The 27,854-nt window shown below is 66.2% G+C and overlaps 1 protein-coding gene across 1 annotated transcript in view; it reads right to left on the bottom strand.

Moving 5' to 3' along the window:
- Window positions 1-24,898, bottom strand: part of PPP2R3B (protein phosphatase 2 regulatory subunit B''beta) — a 33,675-nt gene extending 8,777 nt beyond the window's left edge. The window contains exons 1-5 of the mRNA XM_079124991.1: window positions 24,407-24,898; window positions 5,847-6,032; window positions 1,548-1,651; window positions 1,178-1,280; window positions 388-462 (exon numbers count right to left, since the gene is read on the bottom strand). Coding sequence (XP_078981117.1) covers window positions 388-462; window positions 1,178-1,280; window positions 1,548-1,651; window positions 5,847-6,032; window positions 24,407-24,730 — 792 coding nt within the window. The 5' untranslated portion in view covers window positions 24,731-24,898. The remainder of the gene's footprint in view (window positions 1-387; window positions 463-1,177; window positions 1,281-1,547; window positions 1,652-5,846; window positions 6,033-24,406) is intronic.
- Window positions 24,899-27,854: the final 2,956 nt, after the last annotated feature.

The raw sequence follows: 27,854 nt of genomic DNA, 5'->3' as shown, positions 1-27,854 counted from the left end.
GTCCATGGGCAGACCTGTCCCCACCACCTATGACCCAGGGACAGACCCGTCCCTACTACCCATGCCCCAGGGCAGACCCGTCCCCGCCACCCACGACCCAGGGGCAGTCGCCCTGACCACGTCCCTGAGCCGCCAGGAGCTCGGCACAACCCAGAAGCCTGTGTCCCGCGCCCCGCGTTCCAGGTACCCCAGCTGTGGGCAGGCCTCGGGCCCAGTGTCATCAGGCCACCGTGCTGTCCCTCAAGAACCTGGAGGGTGTGCAGGCCGGCTGGCGGTCGCCACGGGGCTGGCTCGGTGGGCTGGCGCTCGGCCATTTGCTAGCTGTGGGGCTGCGGCCGGGGCGAGGCCTGCGGGGCCCTGCACGTGGCGGGGCGCGCGGGTACTCACGGTGGTGATGTAGCGGGAGTGGAACTCGGACGCCTCCTTCAGGAAGGACAGGCCAGGGTGCGTGTTCACCACGTCCTGCATGCAGAGGGCCACCCAGCGGGGCGCGCGGTCACCATGCCACAGACACGGCCGAGCCACGCGGCGGCCGCGGCAGAGGCTGCAGGTACAGCCACGCACCACCTCCCACCACGACACGATCCACGGGCCGCCTCACAGCCTGTGACCCCGTCCGGCCGCTCCCCACTGGGCCGCTCGTTGCGTCCCAGGAATAGCCCCTGCCATGCGTCTCTGCGGCCCGCCATGAGGCGAGAACAGGCGGGCAGCCACGTCCAGGGAGCTAGCCTGGCATGGGAAAGGGCCTCTGCCACCGGGAGGAGCCCAGGAGAGCAGCTGCTGCCTCCAGCCCTGGCCCCCAGACCCCAGTGCGCAGTCAACACCCACGCTGAAGGCACTGCTGCTGGTGGGCTTCTGGCGCCAGCCAGGGGCGGGGCCCAGGCCTGCGTGGGAGGAGCCCCAGGGGAGGGGCAGCCTGGGGGCGGGGCCCAGGCCTGCGTAGGAGGAGCCCCAGGGGAGGGGCAGCCTGGGGGCGGGGCCCAGGCCTGCGTAGGAGGAGCCCCAGGGGAGTGTCAGCCGGGGGCGGGGCCCAGGCCTGCGTAGGAGGAGCCCCAGGGGAGTGTCAGCCGAGGGGGGGGCCCAGGCCTGCGTAGGAGGAGCCCCAGGGGAGGGGCAGCCTGGGGGCGGGGCCGGGCCTTCCCTGCCATGGACACCCTGCACCCACAGCAGAGCTCACCTGCAGGAAGGGGACGAAGTCCTCCTGCACCAGGTAGTTGCAGCCAGGGCTCATTAGCAGGTGGACGAACTTGGCGGCATCGTCGTGGCAGTTCTGGAGGACCCTGGGGATGAGAGATCTGAGCCCCCTGCTGGCCAGATGCAGGGGTGGAGGGACAGCATACAGATGAGGACCAGACGGGGGATGACCGGTCTGAGCACCCGCTGCCCAGACACGGGGGCGGACGGACAGTGTACAGATGAGGACCCTGGGGTGGATGGGAGGCCAGGAGGGATGCACGTCGGTGCGTGGCCCAGCCCTGGGGGTGGCTCATGGGGACGAGGACCCAGGGACCCTGCCCCTAGTGCGCCCTCGCCTGGTCAGGACTCACTTCCTCCACATGGCCACGAACTTGTGGACAGACACAGAGCCTGTGCGCTCTCCACCGGCTCCATAGAAGAGTGGCCCCTTCCAGTACAGCGGGCAGCCACAGGCCTGAGGGACAGAAGGGAGTGGTCAGTGGGCCCTGGACACAGCACACACCTGAGTGGAGAGGGAGAGTGCCGCTGCAGACCACGCGACCCTCATGCCCCTCAGCAAGCGTGAGACCTGCTCTTGCTCCTGCCCTGGGTGTTGGCCATCCTGGGGGCGGGAGGAGAGCAGCTGGCTCCGAGTGCTGGGTGCACAGTAGCCCACAGCAGACAGCACTCAGCGTCCGTGGCAGGAGCCTGGCCAGGCCAAGGCCCAGAGGCCCAGCAGCACAAACAGAAGATCCCGACCCTGCGGCAACATCCCCAATCCAAGGATGCCAGAAACCCTGCACTTCAAACCTGAGAGCACAGACAGGGCCAGCACAGCGGGGACGGCCAGCACACAGGGAGGAGGGTCAGGTTCCAGTCCCACCTGGCAGCCGCAGGAGGGCATCAGGGCAGACCAGAGCAGGGCGCCCAGAGAGGACCGAACACAGCCAACACAGCACCTGGAGGCTTAAACCTAGCAAAGCCCTGCGCTCTTCAAAGAGAAAACAACCCACGTGACGGAGGCACCAGCCACGCGGCCACGGAGCCCACAGGTCGTGGTCGGTGGTGTCCAGGAGGGAAGCAGGGCAGGCATGACTGACACCTCTTGCCAAAAGCAACACATGCACAGAAGCTGTCTTCACCACTAGAAATGCCACCAAAGGAGCCACCAGCACCGAGGAGGAGCCCACAAACCTGGGAGGCCCCAGGGGGAGTCCCACCAGGCACTGAGGAGATTCCACAGCCCCCTCCAGAGGTTGCGAGACCTGAGTGGGCGACTGTCAGGGTTCCACACAGACAATGGACCAGGAACCCAGAAGGTGGGGACACTGTCATCCTAGGAAAGGGTGCTGAGGTTTGGCAGAGTGTCCCCAAGTTTCTGTGCTGGGTCCTTGCCAGGAGCTGGTGTGGGAGGTGGGGCTCTGGGAGGGGCTGAGCTCATGGGTGCAGCCCAGGAAGGGGACCAGGGTCCTGCTACAGAGACCAGAGAGCCCCCTGCCCTTCCACCTGTGAGGACCAGGAGCAGCGCCATCTGTGAGCAGGAAGCAGCCTCAGCAGCTCCGAGTCCGCCCCGCCTGGACCTGGGCTGCAGCCTGCGGAGCTGAGAGCGGTCAGGTCTGGGGTCCATCAGCCCCGGGCTGGGGGTCTGGTCACAGCAGCCCAGGAGACTCACACAGGATGCACCAGCCCTCTGAGCAGGGCAGGGACCTGAGTGTGTGTCCCCAAGTTCCTGTGCTGAGTCCTCACCAGGTGCTGGTGTGGGAGGTGGGCTCTGGGAGGGGCTGAGCTCACGGGTGCAGCCCAGGAAGGGGACCAGGGTCTGACTCGGGATGGGAGGCTGCCGCCCGCTGTGTCCCATGAGGAGCCAGCGGAAGCTCCAAGCACCGAGGCCATGGGGGAGGGAGCGACGGTCTTCAGCAGGGCTGCTGGGCCAAGGAGGACATCCAGACAACGTCCACGGCACCCGACACGGCAGTGAGCCGCCAGGAAGTGACACATCGGTTGACGGCTGCTCCTCTGCAGTGCTGGGCGCAGTCCGCCGCGGAGCTGCTCACCAGAGACAGGACCGGATGCGGCCTGCTGTGCACTTACCAGCCAACAGCCCCAGGACTCAGCTGCTGCCCAGCACCCCATGAGCAGCACCCCTCGAGACCCACAGCCATGCAGACCCCTGCAAGACGGGAGCCCCAGGAGCAGACAGCATGCCATCCAAACACGGGCCCCCGGGGAGGCACCAAGCCGGCCTCCCGGCCTCCTAAAACCAGCCCAGAGACCTACAGGAGCGAGGCCACCCAGGGCATCCTGCCCAGGAAGTTCTCCACCACAGAGCCCTCTGAAGGTGCGCAGCGTCTCAGAATCAAGGACAGCCTCCACTCGGCCAGCAGAGCAGACCTCCCCAGGGGAGGAAGAGCCTCAGCTACAGAAAACAGTAGCTAAGTCAACCTGTGGGAAGCAGTACTCAGCACACAGCACCATGTGCTCACAGGAGAGAGGAGGAAGGCCTTGGCTTACACTAGACATCATGACTATAGCTAAGTCAACCTGTGGGAAGCAGTACTCAGCACACAGCACCATGTGCTCACAGGAGAGAAGAGAAAGAGCCTTGACTACACCAGACATCAGGACTACAACTAAGTCAACCTGTGGGAAGCAGTACTCAGCACGCAGTACCACGTGCTCACAGCAGAGAGGAGAAAGAGCCTTGACTACACCAGACATCACGACTACAGCTAAGTCAACCTGTGGAAAGCAGTACTCAGCACACAGCACCACGTGCTCACAGCAGAGAGGAGGAAGGTGTGGCTTACAGCAGGTCACCAGGACAATACCAAAGTCAAGTCAACATCACTGACGCGGAAGAAACAAGCGAGCGGTCAGAAAGCCTTACGGGAGCAAGCCACGCTCACGGGGAAGACTGCTAAGCAAACCTGCTTGCAGGAGGAAATCAGGAAGCCAAGGGCGCGAGGACCGACTCAGTCCCGAGGAGAGCAGAGCCCCTGGAAGCAGCAGCGGCCGTCGTCAGAGCCTGCACTCTCCGGCTGCACGACCACCCCGCACGCAGCCTCGGCCAGGCGACCAGCCAGAGGGAGCAGCGCAGGCACGCGGCCCAGAGAGAAGGGGGCCACACGGTCACTACCAGATGGAGACGCCAGCCTGTGCCCACAGGGCAGGGACGCCACAGGGCTGCAGGACACTCTGCCCACAGCCACCACAGGGAGACGGCTCGCCAGGGACAGGCGGGCAGCGGCCTCAAGGCAGAGCCCCAGGGACAGGCGGGCAGCGGCCTCAAGGTGGGCCTGGGGCAGACGGCAGCCCACAGGGACACAGCTTGTCTGCAAGACAGGGAAACGGGCTGCTGAGGGCTGGTGGGCAGCTCTTCCCCAAGGACAAACCTGCAGGCAGGCAAGACACAGAGCTGCAGAGACCTGTGGGGGCCCAGGGAGGTAAGTCCACCTGGATAGGAGGACAGGCCTGGTGGACACACACACACAGGCAGGACTGGTGGCACGTGCGTCGCTCCTCTCACGCACACACTGCACCACAAGGACGGGCCCTAGGCGAGCAGCTTACTGTCCCGCGCGGTGGATGCCTGTTCTGCACCTGGACCGCTCACCTCAGGTACAGCAGCGCACCCGGGCTGCCCTGCCTCAGTCCGGCGCTGAAGGACAACTCATTCACCGAATCCTCACCGGACACGGGAGGGTAGACTCACGGGTCCTGGGAAAGCGCCGCGAGGGGACCCAGTGTGACCAACTCCAGGCAGGGCTGAGCAGTGGACAGGCACGCGGCAGCCACGTGCATCAGGACCCGGCCCGTGAGCAAGGTCACCTCAGAGGATGGCGCCTAGGAAACCCCTGGGCACCGCCGAAAGGGCGGCAGACGGTGCTGCACCGGCAGCTCTGCGGTAGGTGAAAAGCGCACGCACCTCCGACGCCGACGGGCCCGCGCCCCGACTCCGGGCTGCGCCCACACGCGCCCCCGCGCCCACCTGCCTCCGACGCCGACGGGCCCGCGCCCCGACTCCGGGCTGCGCTCACACGCGCCCCCACGCCCACCCGCCTCTGATGCCGTCCCCACGCCCCGACTTGGGGCTGCGCCCACACGCGCCCCGCGCCCACCTGCCTCCGACGCCGTCCTGGCCCGCGCCCTCAGCACATGACCCTGACACGTGTCTTGTTCCCATGGTTCACATCCACCAAGGCTTGCACACTCGGAGGACTGGCACACTGGCAGGGGTGTGTGCCGCCCAGCTAGCTCTCACCCAGCAGGACCTGCACACCCACCCCAACACCGGCACCACAGGGCAGGCCTCGCGCCCTAGCAGGGTGTGCCCTTGGCTCACTCTTGAGCGCAGAGGGGTGGCCCCTGAGGGCCACAGGCGGGGGCGGCTGGCTGGGTTCGCTATCTCAGTCTCCGTCCAAGTCGTGCAAAACCTCCCGCGACCTCCACGTCAAGAATCGGAGTAAGAAAGGCAGAAACCGCCTCTGGACACCAACCAGGGAGCTGCGAGCTCGCGCTCCCCGCGACCCCGCGCTCCCCGCGACCCCGCCTCCCGCCCACGTGCTCCCTGGCTCTCCTGGGCCGAGGGGCGGCTGCTGCCCACGTGACCCCGCCTCCCGCCCGCGTCCTCCTGGCTCCCGCTCCTCCCACGCCTGGGGTGCTCCACTCACCTTGGCCACCCTGCCCATGTCCTCCAGGGTGGCTCTCTCGTGAGGGAACTGGGCGAAGGTGCGCTCGATGGTGGTGATGATGGCATCCACATTCACCGTGTCCTTGGGGCGGCCTCGGGGGAAGTAGAAAGCTGGGATGCTGTGGCTGGTGGCCGGGGGCAGCGGCTCTGCCTTCTTTGCCTGGACCTGAGGAAGAAGCGGCCACACCTCATCAGAACCTGGGACTGTCCACCCCATTTCCAAACCCTGTCAGAACCTGGGTCTGTCCCGTTTCCAAGCTGATGATCACGATCCTGGGACCTGTGTGGACGGGAGGAACCACGTCCTCCTGGATGACCCCCTCCCAGGTGAAGGGTCCTGCGTGAGGTGCCCCACGGGGTGGGGGGGCGGTGCTGAGGTGACTCGTGGCCAGGTCCCTCTCTGACGCAGCTCCCAGGACAGCATGGCTCAGGAGTCTGCCTCCAGACGGGCCACGGTCAGGGCTCGTGGGCTGAGGGATCTGCAGGGTCAGCGCCTGAGCTGAGGCCACCACGACGTCAAGCGCTGGAGGAGGGCCGGGCCTCGCGGGCATGGGGCTGTCACAGCGCGGGAGCCGGGCTCCGCCATGGCTGAGCTCAGTGCCGCCACCAGCGTGGTCACTGCTGGGCCCCCTCCCTGCACAGGCAGAGGGCCACACTGCCCACTCCGTGCCTCCCGTGGAGCCATCCTGTCCAGGAACGACTGCCCCGAGCCAGGACTCGGATGGCCACAGGGCGCCCGTGCCAGGTGGGCCCTGCCAGGCCGTGACCGGGCTCAGACAGCCACACCTGCCCCTCAGGCAGGGCCAGGCGCCCCCGGGGGCAGACAGGACGCCTGCCGGCTGCAGGGACAGTGTGGGGTCGACCCCTGGGAGGGCCAGGCACACGCCTGGCCAGGCTCAGACCTCAAGGCACAGAACAAGCCCAAGTCCAGACCCCCAACCCCCGTGTGAGGTGTGGCTGGCCCAGCAGGACAGCAGAGCGAGGGCCTCAAGCACGGAGATGTGAGGGACACCTGGTCAGGGGACAGTGAGACACAGGAGGTGCGGGCAGACCTGGTCAGGGGGCGGCGAGGACGCAGGAGGTGCGGGCAGACCTGGTCAGGGGACGGCGAGGACGCAGGAGGTGCGGGCAGACCTGGTCAGGGGACGGCGAGGACGCAGGAGGTGCGGGCAGACCTGGTCAGGGGGCGGCGAGGACGCAGGAGGTGCGGGCAGACCTGGTCAGGGGGCGGCGAGGACGCAGGAGGTGCGGGCAGACCTGGTCAGGGGGCGCGAGGACGCAGGAGGTGCAGGCAGACCTCGTCCAGCTCAGTGGGAGGGGCCTGAGAGTCACATCCCGGTGGCCGCAGACAGGCTCGGACTCGGTCCCACTGCGCATCAAGTCCCTGGGCTCACACGGTGACACATCCCCAGGCGTCCCCGAAGTCCTCGGACCACAGCCTCAGACACAGTCCCTCCTGTCACCACCTCCAACAGGGAGCTGTGTCCCTTCAGACCTCAGGCCTGGGTGGTACCATCCTGCCAATCACCCACCCCGGTCAGTGCCACAGCCCCCGGAGGCCAGGCTGGGACACACTGCTGGGCCCTGCACACCCAGTGGTGCAGTGGACACGCTGGGGACCGTGCACCTGCACAGTGATGCCGACAGGCTCGTGTGGCAGAGGCCGCCGGGGGGTGTACCTGGTAGGCGATGAGAGGGCACTGGGCCAGGGCACCGAGCTACGTGGTCAAAGCAGGCCATGCTGGCTGGCACTGAGTGGAGGGCAACCTGTGTCCAGAGGCCTGGGGCCTGGACGACCCACAGGGGACAGGAGAGCGGGGATGGCTACCAGGGTCCACGGGGACAACCCTCCTCTGGCTCTGGCTGCAGGCAGCATGGTGGACCTGGAGTGAGGTCAGGATGTGGGACAGCCCCACTTTTACCAGATGCAGAGGACTGTCCCATGGCCTCGGGTTGACACGGCCCTCACACGTGGCCTGTGGCCGCCCAGGACACAGCAGGCCCCTCCCTGCCCAGGAAGCCCTGCCCCACAGGAAGGACCACGGAATTCCTCAGCAGGGCTGTGCCAGCTGCCCAGGGCCCAAAGCAGACCCAGGCCCGAAGACACAGCAGGACATGAAGCCAGACCCGCTGTCCTGCGGAAGGACAGGACCACCAGGGCCCAGCAGGGGGCAGAGGCCACTGTCCTGAGGAGGGACAGGACCACCGGGCCCAGCAGGGGGCAGAGGCCGCTGTCCTGAGGAGGGACAGCAGCACCAGGGCCCAGCAGGGGGCAGAAGTCACTGTCCTGAGGAGGGACAGGACCACCAGGGTCCAGCAGGGGGCAGAGGCCACTGCCCTGAGGAAGGACAGGACCACCAGGGCCCAGCAGGGGGCAGAGGCCACTGTCCTGAGGAGGGACAGGACCACCAGGGCCCAGCAGGGGGCACAGGCCACTGTCCTGAGGGACAGGACCACCAGGGCCCAGCAGGGGGTAGAGGCCACTGTCCTGCGGAGGGACAGCAGCAGCAGGCCCCTGGGTGCTGTCCTCGGCTCAGGAGAGTCCCTTCCCGACCTCTGAGCTGCGACCACAGGCCTCTGCTGCCCCCGGCTACCTGCTCAGGGTCCCCTCTGGCCAGGCAGGAAGCGCAGGCCCCCACGGCCCTGTCCATCAGCCCAGCTCTGCAGGCTGCTGGCTTGCCCTCTGCCTCCACGGGAGTCTGGCACGATGGCCTGCCCCCTGCAGGCCGTCCACGGACACCCACGGGACCCCAGGTGACAAAGAGGAAGCAGCCTCCCGGGCACTGTGCTGTGCCCTCCCTGGGCACAGCAGGCTCCAGCAGCCCGTGCCCAGGGCCTCCCTCGCCGGCCCCACCTGGCTGACCCAGGGCTTGGGGGCTGGTGTCGGGTCCCCCTCCCCGGAGCCCTGGATGCTTGGGAGACGCGCACATCATGGTGGGCATGTGCCCGGCGGGAGGGCACTTGCTGGTGCCCTGGTTGGTCCCCAGGACCACAGAGACACCTAAATGAACATCACCAGGGTCCTGGGACCCCCAGCTCAGCGGGCGGGTGCTCATGACCCGCCCTGCCGCAGCGTCCACGGCAAGCACACAGGCCACGGTGGACGTGCGCGGAGACGCAGACCCCACCGTGCCGAGGGCTATGCACAGGGAAGGCCGGCTCTCTGCAGGAGTCTCCCCCAGAGCCCAGCACAGTGCCCTCCGCACTGGCTGAGTGGCCGCCTCGACACCCCTTGCCAAGACCCCTGCCAACGGTGCACACCACGCCCGCTTCCTACGGGACCAACCCACGGAGGAGTCTGTGTGGATGACGCCCAGGTGCTCGGGTCTGTGACCAGCCCCGCTGGCCCTGGAGGTCAGCTGCTGTCCTCAGGGTCTCATGTGTGGGTGCCGCCCAGGCGCTCGGGTCTGTGACCAGTCCCCCTGGCCCTGGAGGTCAGCTGCTGTCCTCAGGGTCTCATGTGTGGATGACGCCCAGGTGCTCAGGTCTGTGACCAGCCCCGCTGGCCCTGGAGGTCAGCTGCTGTCCTCAGGGTCTCATGTGTGGATGATGCCCTGGCCCAGGTGCTCAGGTCTGTGACCAGTCCCCTGGCCCTGGAGGTCAGCTGCTGTCCTCAGGGTCTCATGTGTGGATGACGCCCTGGCCCAGGTGCTCAGGTCTGTGACCAGCCCCCTGGCCCTGGAGGTCAGCTGCTGTCCTCAGGGTCTCGTGTGTGGATGACGCCCAGGTGCTCAGGTCTGTGACCAGTCCCCTGGCCCTGGAGGTCAGCTGCTGTCCTCAGGGTCTCATGTGTGGACGCCGCCCTGGCCCAGGTGCTCAGGTCTGTGGCTGGTCCCCTGGCCCTGGAGGTCAGCTGCTGTCCTCAGGGTCTCATGTGTGGACGCCGCCCTGGCCCAGGTGCTCAGGTCTGTGGCCGGTCCCCTGGCCCTGGAGGTCAGCTGCTGTCCTCAGAGTCTCATGTGTGGACGCCGCCCTGGCCCAGGTGCTCAGGTGTGTGACCAGTCCCTTGGTCCTGGAGGTCAGCTGCTGTCCTCAGGGTCTCGTGTGTGGATGACGCCCAGGTGCTCAGGTCTGTGACCAGTCCCCTGGCCCTGAGGTCAGCTGCTGTCCTCAGGGTCTCGTGTGTGGATGACGCCCAGGTGCTCAGGTCTGTGGCTGGTCCCCTGGCCCTGGAGGTCAGCTGCTGTCCTCAGAGTCTCATGTGTGGACGCCGCCCTGGCCCAGGTGCTCAGGTCTGTGGCTGGTCCCCTGGCCCTGGAGGTCAGCTGCTGTCCTCAGGGTCTCATGTGTAGACGCCGCCCTGGCCCAGGTGCTCAGGTGTGTGACCAGTCCCTTGGTCCTGGAGGTCAGCTGCTGTCCTCAGGGTCTCATGTGTGGACGCCGCCCTGGCCCAGGTGCTCAGGTGTGTGACCAGTCCCTTGGTCCTGGAGGTCAGCTGCTGTCCTCAGGGTCTCGTGTGTGGATGACGCCCAGGTGCTCAGGTCTGTGACCAGTCCCCTGGCCCTGGAGGTCAGCTGCTGTCCTCAGGGTCACATGTGTGGATCATGCCCTGGCCCAGGTGCTCAGGTCTGTGGCCGGTCCCCTGGCCCTGGAGGTCAGCTGCTGTCCTCAGGGTCTCGTGTGTGGACGCTGCCCTGGCCCAGGTGCTCAGGTGTGTGGCCAGTCCCCTGGCCCTGGAGGTCAGCTGCTGTCCTCAGGGTCTCGTGTGTGGACGCCGCCCTGGCCCAGGTGCTCAGGTGTGTGGCCGGTCCCCTGGCCCTGGAGGTCAGCTGCGCTCTCAGGGTGTGGAGGGGTGGCTCGAGGCTGCCCTTCACAGGCTGGAGGCCCTCTCTGGATGCTCACATGAGGAGCGTGCACACCCGTCCAGTGGCTCGCTGCCCGTGCTGGACTCGTGGGTGGGGCACCCAGTCCTGCAGCATGTGCAGTGGTCGGCTCCTGGTCGCATCCTCCAAGTCTGAATGAGGACCGTGTGGGACGCAGAGCAATGGAGTGTCCAGCCGCACAGCCTCGCCCTGGGTAGTGGGGACTGTGCTGGGTGAGCCGGGTAGGACCGTTGGGCAGTGGCCAGGGAGCCTCCGGTTTGTGCCTGAGGCCCTGGCACAGCCTGCAGCCCAGGGAGTGGCTCAGAGGCAGGGGAGAGGCCCAGCCGTGGCAGAGGCTGGGGAGTCTGCACTCAGGGTCAGCCCAGGCCAGGGCGCAACCCTGTGGGGTGTGAGGAAGGAAAGCCCAGTGCCAACTGGCCCCTGGCTGGGCAGCGCCAGCAGCAAGGCGCACAGCTCCTGGTCACTGGGCCACCCGGCCTCGTGCCCCAGCCCCAGGCAGGACAAGGCCCAACGGCAGCCGCTCTGGGCGAGGGCCCGGCCACTCTCTCCTCCCAGGCCTCTCCGCAAGGCAGCTCCCCGGCTGCGTGCTCGTGAGAACTCACCACGAAGCCCCAACATCACTGCCGCGGGCTGAGCTGTGTCCCCAGTAAAGGTCAGGGGCAGCGGAGGTCCTTCCACCTGCTACAGGAAGGAGGCCTCAAGGTGTCAGGAGGATGAGCTCAGCTGGGGGAGCTGACCCTAGGCACGGAGGAGCCCGGACGCAGGGAGGACAGAGGGTGGACGCAGTCATGACCCAGGGAGAGGAGGGCCGAGCACTGGGTGGCATAGGGACACCTGGGGCTGGAGAGAGGACAGTGCCTCCAGCCACCGACGTATGAACGAGTCAGCAAAGAGGGTGGCAGTCTGCACGTTCCTCGAGTCTGTGTGTCCATGCTGCGCTGACCCAGCTCTTTCCCACCCTCATCACACGTCATCAGGCAGGGCCAGTCTGCCACCGTCCCTCCTCTACTTCTGCCCACGAGGAAGCAGGAGAACAGGAGCAGAGTGGCAGCAGGCCCCTCCCTGGAGCCTCCGGCCCCGAATCTGTCCAGTCCTGCTCCACGGTCAGCAGGCCGGTGTGGACACGGGATTTCTGCAGGGGCAGCGAGCGCAGATCCTGAGAGGAGCTCCTCCTGGTCAGGTGGCCCTGAGGCCATGGCCGTGTCCTCACAAGAGACAGAAGAGGAGACACAGACACAGAGGAGGAGCCACGTGGAGACGGAGGCAGAGGCTGGAGGGCTGGGGCCACCAGCCCAGGGCTGCCTGGACCCCAGGAGCTGGAGAGGCGGGAAGGAGCCTCCTGGAGCCTGGGGAGGAGCTCAGTCCTGGGACTCTGGTCCCAGCCTCTGTCCACACAGCAGAGACCCTCCTCTACCTGTGGGTCTCCGCAGACGTGTGAACACGTCATGACAGGAGGCTGGGCCTCCGCCCTCACAGAGCTTGGACAGGAAGCCCCTGCCCTGGGTCCCACACAGTTCAGCAGGGGCAGTGTTCAGACACCGCCCAGGGCTGCCAGGGTGCCTTCCGCAGCCACTCACAAGCAACATCCCCTCTGCTCTTCCCGAACAAGATCCCAAGTACTGACAACGCGTGACAAGCCAATAGTGCTGGATCAGGCTAAGGTCAAGGAGGACCACACAGGGGCTGAGGGTTAGTAAGGGCTCGGGAGAGTGAGGAGGGCCACTTGGGGGCTCAGGCTCAGCTACCAGGAAGAAAGGCCTCTGCGTCCACCCGTGGCTGACCCACAGCTGCAACACTGACTCAGCGTGCTCTGCCTGAGGAACTCAGAGCTGGGGGACACAGGGGGAAGGCCTGAGCCCGGCCATTCCAGCAGACTGCAACAGGTGGGGCGGGAGAGGACACCAAAACAGCCCTGTGCGGACACGGGGGATTTACAAGTGTAATCTCCTGGACGTAAATAGACTCGGCCGCACAGCTGCAGGACACATTCTTTCCCAACACACGAGCAGCTGGGAACAGGCCACTTCCCAGCCCCGAGTTGGGTCTCAGCAGATTCCAAAGGGCTTGCAGTTTCCCTGGCCACAGCGACCGTGGTCCCAGCTGCACTGGTGGCAAAACCGCCTTGGAATGTGCCTGCAGGACTCTAGGTAGGTCCCTCCTCCTGCGGTCAAGGCCAGCCAGGGAGGCCTGGTGTCCTCCACACTGGTGTCCTCCACACTGTGCAAAGCAGTGTCCTGACGGCACTGATAAAGCTGACACCGCTTCACAGGGCCACTTCTATTTGACTGGAGTAGACTCACGACACATCCCAGCCGCCGGCCTCCAGAACACACGCCCTGCTGCCAAACGTCCACGCACGGGGAAATCGAGGCCTGGCGTGAGATGAATGTCACATCCTCCTGTGCCCCCAAGGGTAACTCATGTGCAGAGGTGGGTGTCCCCCCCCCGAGGGTGCAGGTAACTCATGTGCAGAGGAGGGTGTCCCCAGAGGATGCAGGTAACTCATGTGCAGAGGTGGGTGTCCCCAGAGGGTGCAGGTAACTCATGTGCAGAGGTGGGTGTCCCAGAGGGTGCAGGTGACTCGTGCAGAGGTGGGTGTCCCAGAGGGTGCAGGTAACTCATGTGCAGAGGTGAGTGTCCCCCCAGAGGATGCAGGTAACTCATGTGCAGAGGTGGGTGTCCCCCCAGAGGATGCAGATAACTCAAGTGCAGAGGTGGGTGTCCCAGAGGGTGCAGGTGACTCATGTGCAGAGGTGGGTGTCCCAGAGGGTGCAGGTAACTCATGTGCAGAGGAGGGTGTCCCCAGAGGATGCAGGTAACTCATGTGCAGAGGTGGGTGTCCCAGAGGGTGCAGGTAACTCATGTGCAGAGGTGAGTGTCCCCCCAGAGGATGCAGATAACTCAAGTGCAGAGGTGGGTGTCCCAGAGGGTGCAGGTGACTCATGTGCAGAGGTGGGTGTCCCAGAGGGTGCAGGTAACTCATGTGCAGAGGAGGGTGTCCCCAGAGGATGCAGGTAACTCATGTGCAGAGGTGGGTGTCCCCAGAGGGTGCAGGTAACTCATGTGCAGAGGTGGGTGTCCCAGAGGGTGCAGGTGACTCATGTGCAGAGGTGGGTGTCCCAGAGGGTGCAGGTAACTCATGTGCAGAGGTGAGTGTCCCCCCAGAGGATGCAGGTAACTCATGTGCAGAGGTGGGTGTCCCCCCAGAGGATGCAGATAACTCAAGTGCAGAGGTGGGTGTCCCAGAGGGTGCAGGTGACTCATGTGCAGAGGTGGGTGTCCCAGAGGGTGCAGGTAACTCATGTGCAGAGGAGGGTGTCCCCAGAGGATGCAGGTAACTCATGTGCAGAGGTGGGTGTCCCAGAGGGTGCAGGTAACTCATGTGCAGAGGTGAGTGTCCCCCCAGAGGATGCAGATAACTCAAGTGCAGAGGTGGGTGTCCCAGAGGGTGCAGGTGACTCATGTGCAGAGGTGGGTGTCCCAGAGGGTGCAGGTAACTCATGTGCAGAGGAGGGTGTCCCCAGAGGATGCAGGTAACTCATGTGCAGAGGTGGGTGTCCCCAGAGGGTGCAGGTAACTCATGTGCAGAGGTGGGTGTCCCAGAGGGTGCAGGTGACTCATGTGCAGAGGTGGGTGTCCCAGAGGGTGCAGGTAACTCATGTGCAGAGGTGAGTGTCCCCCCAGAGGATGCAGGTAACTCATGTGCAGAGGTGGGTGTCCCCCCAGAGGATGCAGGTAACTCATGTGCAGAGGTGGGTGTCCCAGAGGGTGCAGGTGACTCATGTGCAGAGGTGGGTGTCCCCCGAGGATGCAGGTAACTCATGTGCAGAGGTGGGTGTCCCCCCAGAGGATGCAGGTAACTCATGTGCAGAGGTGGGTGTCCCCCCAGAGGATGCAGGTAACTCATGTGCAGAGGTGGGTGTCCCCAGAGGGTGCAGGTAACTCATGTGCAGAGGTGGGTGTCCCCCCAGAGGATGCAGGTAACTCATGTGCAGAGGTGGGTGTCCCCCCAGAGGATGCAGGTAACTCATGTGCAGAGGTGGGTGTCCCCCCAGAGGATGCAGGTAACTCATGTGCAGAGGTGGGTGTCCCCAGAGAATGCAGGTAATCATGTGCAGAGGTGGGTGTCCCCCCAGAGGATGCAGGTAACTCATGTGCAGAGGTGGGTGTCCCCAGAGGGTGCAGGTAACTCATGTGCAGAGGTGGGTGTCCCCCGAGGGTGCAGGTGACTCATGTGCAGAGGTGGGTGTCCCCCGAGGGTGCAGGTAACTCATGTGCAGAGGTGGGTGTCCCCCCAGAGAATGCAGGTAACTCATGTGCAGAGGTGGGTGTCCCCCCAGAGAATGCAGGTAACTCATGTGCAGAGGTGGGTGGCCCCCCAGAGAATGCAGGTAACTCATGTGCAGAGGTGGGTGTCCCCCGAGGGTGCAGGTGACTCATGTGCAGAGGTGGGTGTCCCCCCAGAGGGTGCAGGTAACTCATGTGCAGAGGTGGGTGTCCCAGAAGGTGCAAGTGACTCATGTGCAGAGGTGGGTGTCCCCCCAGAGGGTGCAGGTAACTCATGTGCAGAGGCGGGAGCCCCCTAGAGGCTATAGAGAAGGAAAGGGCTGGGGGCACCTGGCCACACCTCTTCTGCAGACACCTGTGAGCAGGTAGTGCAGAGGGTGGGATGGAAAGCCCTCGCAACAGCCCCAGTGAGATGGACACGGGCTAAGGTACAGCACAGGAGACGGACCAAGAGGGGCTCAGAAAGTGCTCGAGGTGGCTGAAGGCACTCAGCCTCCCCAGGAGGGCAACTGGAGTTGGCCGTGTGCAGCCTGGGATCCCTGGGCACGTGACGTGGGAGGTGGGCCAGGAGGGACATGCATGGCTTCTGGGCACCTCTGTCCCCCAGACAGTGGCCACGTTTTGCTGCAGGTCAGGTGCTTCCTTGTGGCCAAGATCAGTGCTCCCTGAGACCCCTTCCCACAGCTAACCCAGGAGGCACTGGATGGCTGGGGAGGCCAGGGCCAACGCCTGGGCCTCCTTCCTGCAGCACTGGATGGCTGGGGGAGGCCAGGGCCAACGTCCTGGGCCTCCTTCCCGCAGCACTGGGCTGAGCCCGGGGACCATGCACGTGGGCCCCAGCTGCGTCCAGGGTGGGAGCTCCAACAGAGGCACGCGGTGGAGATGCCCAGCCATGGCCAGCGGTTCTCCCGCCAAGTCGGGAGCACTGGGTGACGGCCCCCACAGTGGTGCATGAGCGCCAGGGCTCGGGCCCGGGGAGCTATCCGGGGCAGGTGAAGGACACCAGCTGGACTGTGGCGGAGGCAGGCTCTGATGCACCCGAGGGCGCAGCCTGGCCCGACACCCCTGCCGGATGGGCACACCGGGCTTGGGCAGGGCAGGCCTCACACAGAAGTCTGGGTGCCACTGCCGTGAGACGGGGTAGCACGCGAGGGGCGCCCGTGGCCGCCATCCCACGGTGGACTCCGGGGTGCTGGCCGCAGCAGGGTGGGGAATCAGCACCTTCCCCGCCCAGGAACCCACACTGCAGGTGGACCTGGAGAACCGCAGGAGACACAGGACAGTGACGGGTGACAGGACAGGTGACGATGTGGAGCACGCTCACAGAGAGGCGTGGCCTGAGCGCATCCGGCCAGGTGAGGAGAGCCGGAGGCCTTGCTCCCTAGGGCAGGGAAGCCAGGACATCTGCCAGGGCGGGCAGTGCAGCTGTGCTGGCCACCCAGGGGCAGGGCTGGGCTGGGCGGGCTGAGGGTCTGGGGCCGGTCAGCACACAGGCTGAGGAGCCCCAGGCAGGCACCAGGCAGGCCCAGAACAGCACCGTGCACCTCAGGAGGGGGCATCTCTGGACCCTGAACGGTCCACGGCCACCCAGCTGGGAGTGTCCGTGCTGGCCGAGGACCTGCCACGGGCCGCGTACAGGCAGACGGGCTGGACTCCACGCACGGCCCTGACGCCAGCGTGGCAGTGATGGAAGCCAGAGCCCCCTCCCCAGCACGGAGCCCCCGACACCCTGTGGTCAGCCCAACTCCCTTCAGAGAACGCCAGTCCACCCAGGACTCGGCACGCGCCCAGGAGACGCCGCAGCTCCCGTCCGGGGAGCCCAGTTCCCAGGACGCGGCTTCACAGCGCAGCCCACAGCCCTCTGTCACCATGGTCTGCCAGGAGGGGACCCTTGGGGCGCGTGGCCCTAGGGTCACGGAGGCTGCAGCAGGGACCAGGCAGCAAGGGAAGCCCAAGGACTTCGTGAGCCACCACAGGTCCAGGTAAGGCAGCAGGCGTCGCTGACCTGCCGACACCGCCTCTGCCCTGCAGGCCCAGGCCAGCCACGCCCAGCGCTCCCAGGCCGCCGGACTGGACGGGAGGGAGCCCTGCCTTGCACACACGCCCAGGCCTCCACCCACCCGAGAGGAGCGCTCAGCCTGACGGGCGCCCCGGGGGCTCAGCCGGACACCAGCAGACCAGCTCTCCCCAGAAGGGTGCTGCAGCCAGGGCCACGCCATGTCACCTCACAGAAGGTCAGAGGCGGCACGGAGGCGCCCGCAGGTCCAGCCCAGCAGCCAGCAGACCCTGCCCCACGGTCCTGGCCCCAGCACCCTGTCCTCACTCCTGTGGCGCTGTCCCTAGCACCCTGTCCCTGCCCATGACCCTACTTCTGTCACCAGCACCCTGTCTCTGTCCCCAGCACCCAGTCCCTTCCCCCAGCACCGTGACCCTATGGCCATGTGTCTGTCCCCAGCACCCAGTCCCTATCCCCAGCACCCTGACCCTATGGCCATGTGTCTGTCCCCAGCACCCAGTCCCTTCCCCCAGCACCGTGACCCTACGGCCCTGTCCCCCAGCACCCCACCCCTGCCCCCCATGACCCGCCCCTGCCCCCCACAAGGAGATTCACCAGAACGAGACCAAGCCCAAGCAGCCCAGGCCGTCGCGGGGCTCCCTCTAGGTAATGGAGGCCCTTCCTCAGAGCAGCGGGCAGGACACAGGAGGCACAGACAGAGCTTCTCTGAGCACCTGCAGGCCTCGAGGGCCAGGTCAACAGTGGCATGGTGACCCCACCGCCCTCCACCCTGGCCCCGGCGGGTGACCGACCTGCGACGTGAAGGCGGCCTCAGGGAGCCGCTAAGCCCAGCTTGGCCAGCAGCACAGCGACCAGGAGGCCGTGTGCGTGTTTATCACCCGGCGCCGGAGACCGTTCAAGTCCACCCTCCTGGACCTCGGTACTTAAGGCCCACAGCCCGGGGTGCCCAGCACCTGTCCAGCAAGCGTGCATCACACTGGCCCCCGGGTCTTCCAGGGTTTCCCAACTCCAAGGGACAGCAGGAGGCCCTGGCCCTGAGAGCCCCTGGGGACCCCTACCAACTGCTGGGAGCCCCAGGCCCCTCCAGTGCGGCAGGACCACAGCCCCCAGACCCCTCCAGTGCGGCAGGACCACAGCCTGCAGACCCCTCCTGGGGTGCAGGACCACAGCCCCCAGACCCCTCCAGTGCGGCAGGACCAGAGCCCCCAGGCCCCTCCAGTGCGGCAGGACCACAGCCCCCAGACCCCTCCAGTGCGGCAGGACCACAGCCCCCACCCACCTGCTGGAAGGCCTTCAGCCTCTTCTTGAAGCGGGACGGGAGCACAAAGTCGCAGCCCCGGGCCAGCGAGGCCAGCTCCTGCCGCAGGTCGGGGTCCTGGCGGAGGGACAGGTCCCTGAGCCGCATGCCGTCCGCTCGCATGGGCCTCCGGGGGCCGGGCCGGGCACCGCGCTCTCGGGACTGGGCAGAGCCGGGGCCGGCGGGACACTCCGGGCGGCCGCCGGGCTCAGCAAGCTCCATGCGTCCCGGGCCAGGCGCTCTGGGGACCGGCCCTGAGCCGCGCGCATTCCACAGGCTGAGGAGGGCGCATGGTGCAGGCGGGCGGGGGAGGCAGCGCAGGCGGCAGGCGCCCCTCCCAGCCCGCTGTGCGGAGGGAGCCGGACAGGAGCTGCCTGCACTGGCCGGGCGCTGCTCCTCCCCTCGCTCTGCCCGCTCCACTCCTGCGGCCCAGCCCAGCGGGAGCTTCACGCAGTGACCCGACCCATCACGTGGCTCGTCCCCAGAACACAAACAAGTCACCCTCAGGGAGGGCCTGGGCCCGGGCCACGGGCACCCAAAGGCTCCTCCCTCCCCAGGGAAGTGGCGACCCCTGAGAGCAAGACCAACTCGGGCGCTCAGACACCAGAGCAGAACCGACCCAGGCGCCCTGCTAACCCGGGAGCCCTGCTAAGCCAGGAGCCCAGCTAACCCGAGAGCCCAGACCCCTCAGAGCAGAACCAACCCAGGAGCCCAGCTAAGCCAGGAGCCCAGACCCCTCAGAGCAGAACTGACCCGGGCACCCCGCTAACCCGGGAGCCCAGGTGCAGCTCCTTCCCTGGGCCCTGGGCCCTGGGCCCTGGGTCCCGGCACCGCGCACCATGCCTGGGACAGAGGGATCGACCTGTGTGGCCGTGCTCCTGCCCTAGAGGAGAGGCAGGGACAGCCCACGGCAGTGGGGTGCCAACGTGCCCTTCAGCCTGAGGGGCCCAGTGGCCAGCACCTCCCTCGGGTGGCAGTCCTCCAGTGCGAGATCCCACAAGTGCAGCTGAGGAGGAAGAGAGGAGGGCGGTGGGCAGCGTGGCTCCAGACACACGGAGGCCAGCACCCAGGGGCCTCCCGTGGGTCCCCACCAGCAGGAAGGAGCGGGGGAAGTAAGGCGCACTGTGCCCACGATGGAGCCCTCAGCAGGCCCCTCCCTCCAGGCTGCTGAGCGACCCCAAACCACTCAAGGCCCGGCTTGAAGTACGACGGGCAGACACCGCGGCAAGGCAGGGCACCTGCGGGGAGCCCCTCGCACTGCTGCAGGCCCTGCAGCCAGCCAGGGAGCCCCGGGGCCTGACCAGGGAGAAGGGCCCTGCTCTAAGAATGACAGGGCCCTGCAGCCACCCAGGGAGCCATGCAGCCCAGACTCAGCAGGTCACCGGCAGATCAATGTCCTAAGCCAGCCCAGGGCCTGACCAGGGAGGGCACTCAGAGTCAGGAAAGCCGGCACACACCTGTCATCCCAGTGGCTCAGGAGGCTCAGGTTTGAGCAGCCCAGGCGACTGAGTCTCAAAATGAAAAGTAAAAAGGGCTGGGGACAGGCGCAGTGGATGAGCACCCTGGGTTCCACACCCCCAAATGAACGGAGCTGGAAAAGGCCCCAGAGCCTCGGGGTGCCCGAGAGCCCTGGTGGCACCTGACCAGCAGGCACAGCCCTTCCTGGCCCCCCAGCGAAGGCAGAGCGCAGGACACGGCCGCCCTCAGGCCCTGGTTCGGCCCTCTCCTGGCCTCTCCTCCCCTCCCTGCTGACAGATTCTGTTTCCTTCCTCATCACCGTCCCCTGTCCCTCGTCCCCCCACCTAATGGAGACTAGCAGCCTCGGGTTTACAGGAGCACCAGGCAGCAGGTTCCCCTGTGCCCTGCTCCACCCCCCACGGTCAGTGTCCCCACTGTCAACGTCCCATGTCACTGTGTCATGAAGGGGCCTGAGTGGCAACCACCCAGAGTGCAGAGGGCCAAGGTCTCTTGGGTGTGCTGCACCCCCAGATCTGGAGAAGTGTGGGGTGCACACGTAGCTCCCTTGCTCCTCCCTCCCAGGCCTGGGTCCTGCCACGCTGGCCTTCTGCACGCACTGTGGCTCCCGCTGGCCTTCTGCACACGCTGTGGCTCACGCTGGCCTTCTGCACACGCTGTGGCTCACGCTGGCCTTCTGCACACGCTGTGGCTTACGCTGGCCTTCTCCGGCAGAGTTGTGGCTCATGCTGGCCTTCTGCACACGCTGTGGCTTACGCTGGCCTTCTGCACATGCTGTGGCTTACGCTGGCCTTCTGCACACACTGTGGCTCACGCTGGCCTTCTCCAGCATGCTGCGGCTGGACCCCTCGGCCTGGGGACTCTTTGGCTACACACTCTCCCTGCCTGTCCCAGTAACCAATCCCCTTTCCAAGCTCTGTCGGGGACCCTCCTGGTCCCGCACCCCTGCCTCTGCCCCTTACCTTGCTGGAGGACTCAAAAGTCTGCCTCTGGCCCACTCAGCTCCCCAGATGTCCACTCTGAAGACAAGGCAGGCCAAGTGTGCTCGCACCCTGCAGACGTGTATTCAGCCAGGGCTCCTTTACGCGTGCAAACGGGAGGCACTCTGCACGTGTCCCACATGGCGGCTCTGCAGCGCCACAGGCCACAGACGGGCACGGTGTGTGCAGGGGCGGGCAGAGCTGCACCACGGATGTCCCTCTGCAGCTCTGCAGCCTCCCACCTGTGACACACACTGGGGACCAGGGACCACGAGCAGCAGTGACCAGCCGCCCTGACCAGACACGCGAAGGAGGCAGCTGGGAGCCGCCCAGCCAGAGCCCAGCCACCGGCCGTGCCGAATCACGGGCTGAGAGCGGGTGTTGTGGCTAGAGCGTCAGGGGGCTCACGCGGGTCACTACAACACCCAGCGGGGTGAACAGAGGGACAGCCTGCAACAGGGGAAGCAAATCAAACTGGCTAACCGGTCAGCCATCGCTGGGCGCCGCCTGGCAACAAACCGTCCCGTGGGGACGCCGGAGGGTGGACCTCTGAGACCAAAGCAGCTGGAGCCTCCACGCCCACCTGGCCGAGCCCTGCAGACCCCTCGCCTCCCCGTGGTCCCCTCAGATCCCACGGACCCCCCACCCTCACCTCCCCACAGACCCCCACACGCCTACCCCCTCTCTGCCTGCTGCCCACCCTGCTGTCCTCTGGGAGTGGGTGGGCACAGCCTGCTGCAGACAGTGAGACCCCAGGGTCCACTCCGCACTCGTGTGTGCAGGTGAGACGGTGGCAGCGCCTGCCCACTCCTCCCGGTGCAGAGGCGCTGGGGCGTACACACCCAGAACCAGCCCCCGCCGCCCAGGGCGCAGACCAGACTAAAGCCCTGCTGCAGAAGGACGTTAGTTAAAACAGCAGGTCCGCCACCAGGAGGCCAGGCAGGGGACCCCGTGCTGCAGGCAGCCTCAGCACCTTAGCGAGGTCCCGTCCGACATTTAAAAAGCACTGGGGTGTGGCTCAGCACTAAGCACCCCTGGGCTCCCTTCCCAGTACGGAGAAAAGAAAAGAAAAAAGAATACGTTTACATTTCCATCACAAAGGAGAAGGAGACCGTTCTTCCCCAGACCCTGAAATCCCAGAGTCCACTTTCAGCACAGGGCAGCGCACGGCCGTCCGCACCGCAGTTTCTCCAAGGTGCGACGCCCGGTCCACCTGGTGACTGTCCGTCGGTCCCGACCCCTGCAGAGCGACCCCGGACGCAACCTGAACCAGGCACACCAGTGTGCACCCCACAGGGACGCCGCGGTGTGTCTGGCTGATTTCTAACCAGAGGCTTTGGACAGCTACACGGACGCGGAGGAGCTGAAGCCGAGCGGCGCCAGGGCAGGCGCGCGCAAGCCTACCTGTACCCACACCTGCATCCAATTGGGTGGGTGGGACAGGCTCCCTCTGAGGGCGAGGAACTACTTCCGGGGCGAGGTCTCACGCTGCAGCTCCTGAAGGCACCCTTCCCTGCACTCCCCAGGAGGACACCTGACCTCTCCACCTGGACCAGACAGGACCGACAGGTGAACCCGGGCCCACCGCCGGTGGGGCCGAAAACAGGAGGAGCCACCGGCGAAGGTGTGGCCTGCGCCGGTGACTCCTCCAGCAGTCCCTCGGTGAGTGTGCCCGCACGTCCCCTGGCCGGAAGCAGAGTTAGGCCTTCTGGCCAGCAGACCTCGTGGCTGGGCCCATCAGCACAGACTGGGGGCACTGGCAGAGCCCAGGGTCTGCTGCACGTGGTGCTCGCATGCTCCTCAGGGGGTGGCGGCGCGTCCTGAGCACCCCTGACCTTGCAGGCCACCTCTGCATGCAGGGCTGGCGTCGTCCCTGCCGCAGTGCTGATCGCCGGGGACGTGTGCACCCGAGGGGGACGGGTGGCCAGGCCCTGTTTTAGCCTCGCTGTGCCTCCCCACACGGTTGGCGGGGGAGCTGAGCGGACACCCGACAGCTCACGCACTGTTGGTCACTGAAAGCGGGTCCTTTCAGGCCTCCTCAAGCTCAGCGGAGTCACCCACACATTCCAAACCCCTAAGGCAAGTTCAAGGCAAGCGTCAGGACTCGGGCAAGACCCATACCACGTTCAGAACCTCTGGGACGTGTGCGGCAACAACCCTGCTTTCACAAAACCAGGCTCCTCGCCCTGGTCCCGGCTGCAGCAGGCCAGCCGAGGGCTCTCCCAGCCCACCCTGCGAGCCAGCGATCCTGAGGACGCTCTCCTCGTGGTCCCCACGCCGCACGTTTGGATGCCCTCCCGGCTCGCCAGCCCACGCCTGCCCCTCCAGATGGGAGCAGGTCTTTCTCAGGCAGTGCATGCAGGCCGTGCTAATGGTGGTCAGGGCTGCTCCCAGGGCATCCCCGGTCCCTCAGAAGCCTGGGAGGCAGCCACACCTTGAGCACAGATTCCCACACAGATTTCAGAGCTCGGCACCTGCCCAACTCGACCAGCCCAGGCTTCCCTTCTGCAGGGGCCGCAGACCGCTCCGGTGGCTGAGCGAGGCTCACAACCGAGCTCACTACCCTCTGCAGCGTGTCCTCCCTCCGCCCGCCTCCCGGGCCCCACAACTCACTTCCTGACCACCTCTCCAAGCAGAAAACGGCCTCTCCCTGCTTGGAACACCTGGGGGACTCCATTTCCACTGCCCAGGGGCTCATGGCCTGCTCTGCTGAAGGCCCCCCCACAGAGCTGATGGGCAGTGGTTATTTCCAACCCTAGGGGCATTCCCACAGTCTCTGGGTCTCGGACTACAGGACGTTATCTCACAGTGGCTCCTGGTTTTCTGTCACTGAGCAGCTCATCGGCAAACCCAAGGAGTAAGAGCGGGACGGGGTGGGCGCAGCGAGACTGCGGGAGAACTGCAGCCCGGCACCACAGCACACCTGGCTCCTCAGCAGACGGGATTCGGGCGAGGGATTCTAAAGGGCCAAAGCCCGGCAGTTCACGGGGCCAGAGCTCAAGGGTGGGTACTGGGCTGAGTCCCACAGGACCAGACGCGCCCGGGGCCTAACCAGGTGCTCTCCCAGGCTGCCTCCAGCTCTCGCTCCCTGTCCTGAGTCCTACCGTCTCTGAAGTGCTCTAGATCAGGTCACAGTAGACAACCACCAGTCACTCAGAACCGCAGGCCTCTCCTGGGAATTGACACCTGTCACTCAGCTCGTGGCGCATGGTCTAGCGCTCTACATCATCTACCGCTTCCTGCCGTGCTCAGGGCCCTGGGCCAATGCCAGTCGAAACACTGGCTCAAAAGAGCCTCCAGGAGAGGCTGGGTGTGGGATCCGCACGCAGCACGCAGTGCTCTGTACCATCTGAGGCCACGAGTCACCACGCTAAGCGACACAGTATTGAAGGACAGGAAGAGCCTTTAAGGAAAACCAAGGCCCTGCGGTCAGCTCCGGCCATTGTGCAATGGCCACCAGACAAATGCGGGCTGGAACGGCCAGGCTCATCATTCGAGCGCAGTGGGACCACTGCTGGGGGTGGAAACGACCGCCGGCCGGGAAGCCTGAGCTCCGCAGGCGTCCACCTGGGGCCGCGGCTGTCACCGTCCAGCTGCGAGGGCGCGCAGTCTGGGCCGGGCCGGGTGCCGCGCGCGGCGCGGGAGGCGAGGGTCACTTACTGCTCTGGGGCCGGCGGACCTGCGGGCGCCGCGGGCGTGCGGCCCGAGCCGGGGGCTGGCGGCGGCTCCCAGGGGCAGCGCGGGCGCGGGCCCCGGCGTGGCGGCGGCGGCCCCCGAGGGCTCGGGCGCGGCCGGCCGGCAGGCGGGCGGCCAGGCCTCGGGCGGGCCCGCGTCCCCGGCGCCCAGCGCGGCCGGGCCGGGCGCCTTGATGCGGTGCAGGCCGTCCTGCAGCATGCGCTGCGTGCTGGCCTCGCTGAGCCAGCACAGGAAGAGCTCGTCCACCTTCATCTTCAGCACCGGCTGCAGCACCTTGCCTGGCGGCATGGTGGGCGCGGCCCGGGCCGCCCCGGCCTGACGGGGCTCGGCCGCCCGGGGGCCCGGGCCGAGGCGGGGGCGCGGCGGCCGCGGGCGGGCGGCCCGGGCCTGGCGGGCGTCGCGCGGTGGGCAGGGGCGGCGGCCCGGGCCGCGGCGACGCCCGCGCCGCTCAGCGCAGCTTCAAAACGGGCGCGCCCGCCGCGCTCCCAAACAAGGGCGCCGCGTCGGACGTCACCGCGCCGCGCGACGTCACGACGGTCTACGTCATCACCCCGGCGACGCCGCCGCGGGCGCGCGGGCCCCGCGGCCCTCCGGGCTTTCGCTGGGGGCTTTGGTCGGACTGAGGGGCTGCGGGGGGGATGAGGAATGGGCGGTGGCCGTGCCGCCCGAAGCGGCTCTGCCTTCAGGGCGCCAAGGGGGCGGCACACGCTGCCTGAGGACCGCGTGGTGTGAGCATGCGCGGCGCGTGTCCGCCGGCGTAGGCGGGGGGGCGGTAGGCCGCCGGATTGAGCATGCGCAGAGTGGGCCGCTGAAGGCCAGATTCCGGAGTCCGAGGGGTGGAGCATGCGCAGTGCATGCCAGCGCGGCCCGAGCCAGGAGCCCAGAGGAGTGCCAGCGGGGAGGCGGGGGACGGGAGCGAGCATGCGCACTGGGTGGCAGCGGGAGCGGGCGAGCATGCGCGGTGCGTGCCCACCGATCAAGGGCGCGAGCTTGCGCGCCGGGTGCGCGCTCGGGGATCGGGTTCGGAGTTTTGCAACGAGGCGGGCGGCTTAGGATACGGAGGGCCGAGTTTAGGTTGGTTTTGTTTGTCAAACAGTAACGACAGGCTGGAGGAGTGCGACTCCTCCATCTGGTTCTCTAGGATGAGAATAAACTGCTTTGATGATCACAAAAATAATCCGTGTCCAAGGGGGAGAAATGGCTTCCCCCGAGGGCTGGCCTTTCCAGTGGCGACCCTTGCAGATGCGGGGTCCCGCTGCTGCACCGGCGTGCCTTTTCCCTTGTGCCTGGCTGGTGTCCTTTTCTCCTTTTATTCGGCGACGCTGGGCTTGCAACCTGGCTGGTGTCCTTTTCTCCTTTTACGCGGCGATGCTGGGCATGCAACCTGGCTGGTGTCCTTTTCTCCTTTTACTCGGTGACGCTGGGCATGCAACCTGGCTGGTGTCCTTTTCTCCTTTTACTCGGTGACGCTGGGCATGCAACCTGGCTGGTGTCCTTTTCTCCTTTTATTCGGCGACGCTGGGCGTGCAACCCCGGGTCTTGAGCACGCGCTCTACCGCGCGCTCGCCCCACAGCCCCACTTGTCTTCTTCACCTGACTTCATACACCAGAAAAGCTTTCCCCTGGCTTCACCTCCCAGGGGGGAAACGTCACGGTCTTGGAGGAGCCGAGCTCGCTGGAACACCGAAACGCTGGTTTTATTTTGAGCACAAGGGTTTCGCACCTGGGTTGTGTTTCATGGCTGGAGATAAAAATGGTGCGCTGGGTCACGGGGCGCCTCTCGCAGGAATTCCGAGGCTTTCGGTGACCGCGAGGCGAACGTGTGTGCGCTCTCTGGGGAGCCCACGAGGCAGGTCTGCTGCAGTTTGCCACAGCCCCGGGTTTGCTGGGAACAGACGTGCTTTTCACCCGCGCCTTCGCAGGAGCCGCTGGGTTCGTCAGTGTGGTTTCAGGCAAAGGGCTCCTTTGAGGGCCTGCATAGCTGGGTTTATAGACGCGGGCACGGCGGAGACGCCAGGGCAGAGCCGGTGCCAGGCCAACAGGACAGAAATAAACGTGGGGCCGGGACAATGTGCCCTCTGGGGAAGGCCCTGCCCAGGGAGAACGGGAAGGGGCCTGGGGTCTGCAGAGCTGCCCAGCAGGAGCAGGTTCTGCAGGCTCAGTCCTGCTGGGCTCAATGCGGATGGAGCTCTGCTGCTTCCTTCCAGTTTTGCAGGGGGGGTGTCCTTGGGAAAGAGGGAGGGACTGCGGGGACAGGCTGGTGGAGAGGAAGGTTCTGGGGACTGGGCCAGGTGGGTCAAGAGGAAGAACTGGGTCTACTTTGGGGGGAGCTAGGAGACCAGGCTGGCTGGGACCCGGAACAGCCTCTTCTGGCCCCCACCGGGGTCCAGGTTATCTCTGAGAGCGCTTCCTCTGGAGCACACAGCAGCCCCTCCAGGTGAAGCCCGCCCACCTGCTTCCTTAGCCCCAACACCTGAGTCCCCAGGTGAAGCTCGCCCACCTGCTTCCTCAGCCCCAACACCTGAGTCCCCAGGTGAAGCCCGCCCACCTGCTTCCTCAGCCCCAACACCTGAGTCCCCAGGTGAAGCCCGCCCACCTGCTTCCTCAGCCCCAACACCTGAGTCCCCAGGTGAAGCCCGCCCACCTGCTTCCTCAGCCCCAACACCTGAGTCCCCAGGTGAAGCCTGCCCACCTGCTTCCTCAGCCCCAACACCTGAGTCCCCAGGTGAAGCCCGCCCACCTGCTTCCTCTGGAGCACACAGCAGCCCCTCCAGGTGAAGCCCGCCCACCTGCTTCCTCAGCCCCAACACCTGTGTCCCCAGCCCCAGCCGCCCCTGCCAGCCTGTGCCTGCCCCCTGTGAATCGGGTGCACGTTTACCTCCACCCCTGGCCTGGGTGGGGACATGGAGACCCTGCCAGCTGGGTCTGCGGCACTGGGTGGACCCTCAGCCCCAGAGGTGCGGCTGGAGCAGAAACGGCCGCCAAATCTGTGTGGCCACCTGGGCCCCACCCGATGGAATGTCCTTTCTACTTGAATCTTTCAGCTGGTCCCGAGTGGCCAGAAATGTGCGCATCTGATTTTGGACCTCCTCTCCAGGGGGCTGAGGAGGGGCGGGAGGGCCCTGGGTGCAGCGTCCCGTCCGTGGGTGGCTGTGCTTTGCTGTCCGTGGCTGCTGACTCCTGTCCTTTCGGCCTGTGGCTTGATTTGCAGCTACAAAGGTCCTTCGCTCAGAATCTTAGCGCAGGGTCACTCACTCTTCCCATGGCCTTGCTGGGAGGCTCCGTGAGAGGTGGGTGGGTGGTTGGGGCAGGTCCGTCCACTGTGGTCCTCCACCCACCATAGTGACCCTTCAGCCCATCTCCTCCCGGGCTCCAGAACCCAGGAGCCAGAGAGAGGTCTTCTGCCTGGGTT

This window comes from Sciurus vulgaris (assembly GCF_902686455.1).
Source record: "Sciurus vulgaris genome assembly, chromosome: X".
Lineage (NCBI taxonomy): Eukaryota > Metazoa > Chordata > Mammalia > Rodentia > Sciuridae > Sciurus > Sciurus vulgaris.
The sequence above is the reverse complement of the archived record's forward strand: the minus strand, read 5'-3'. Positions and strand labels throughout refer to the sequence as shown.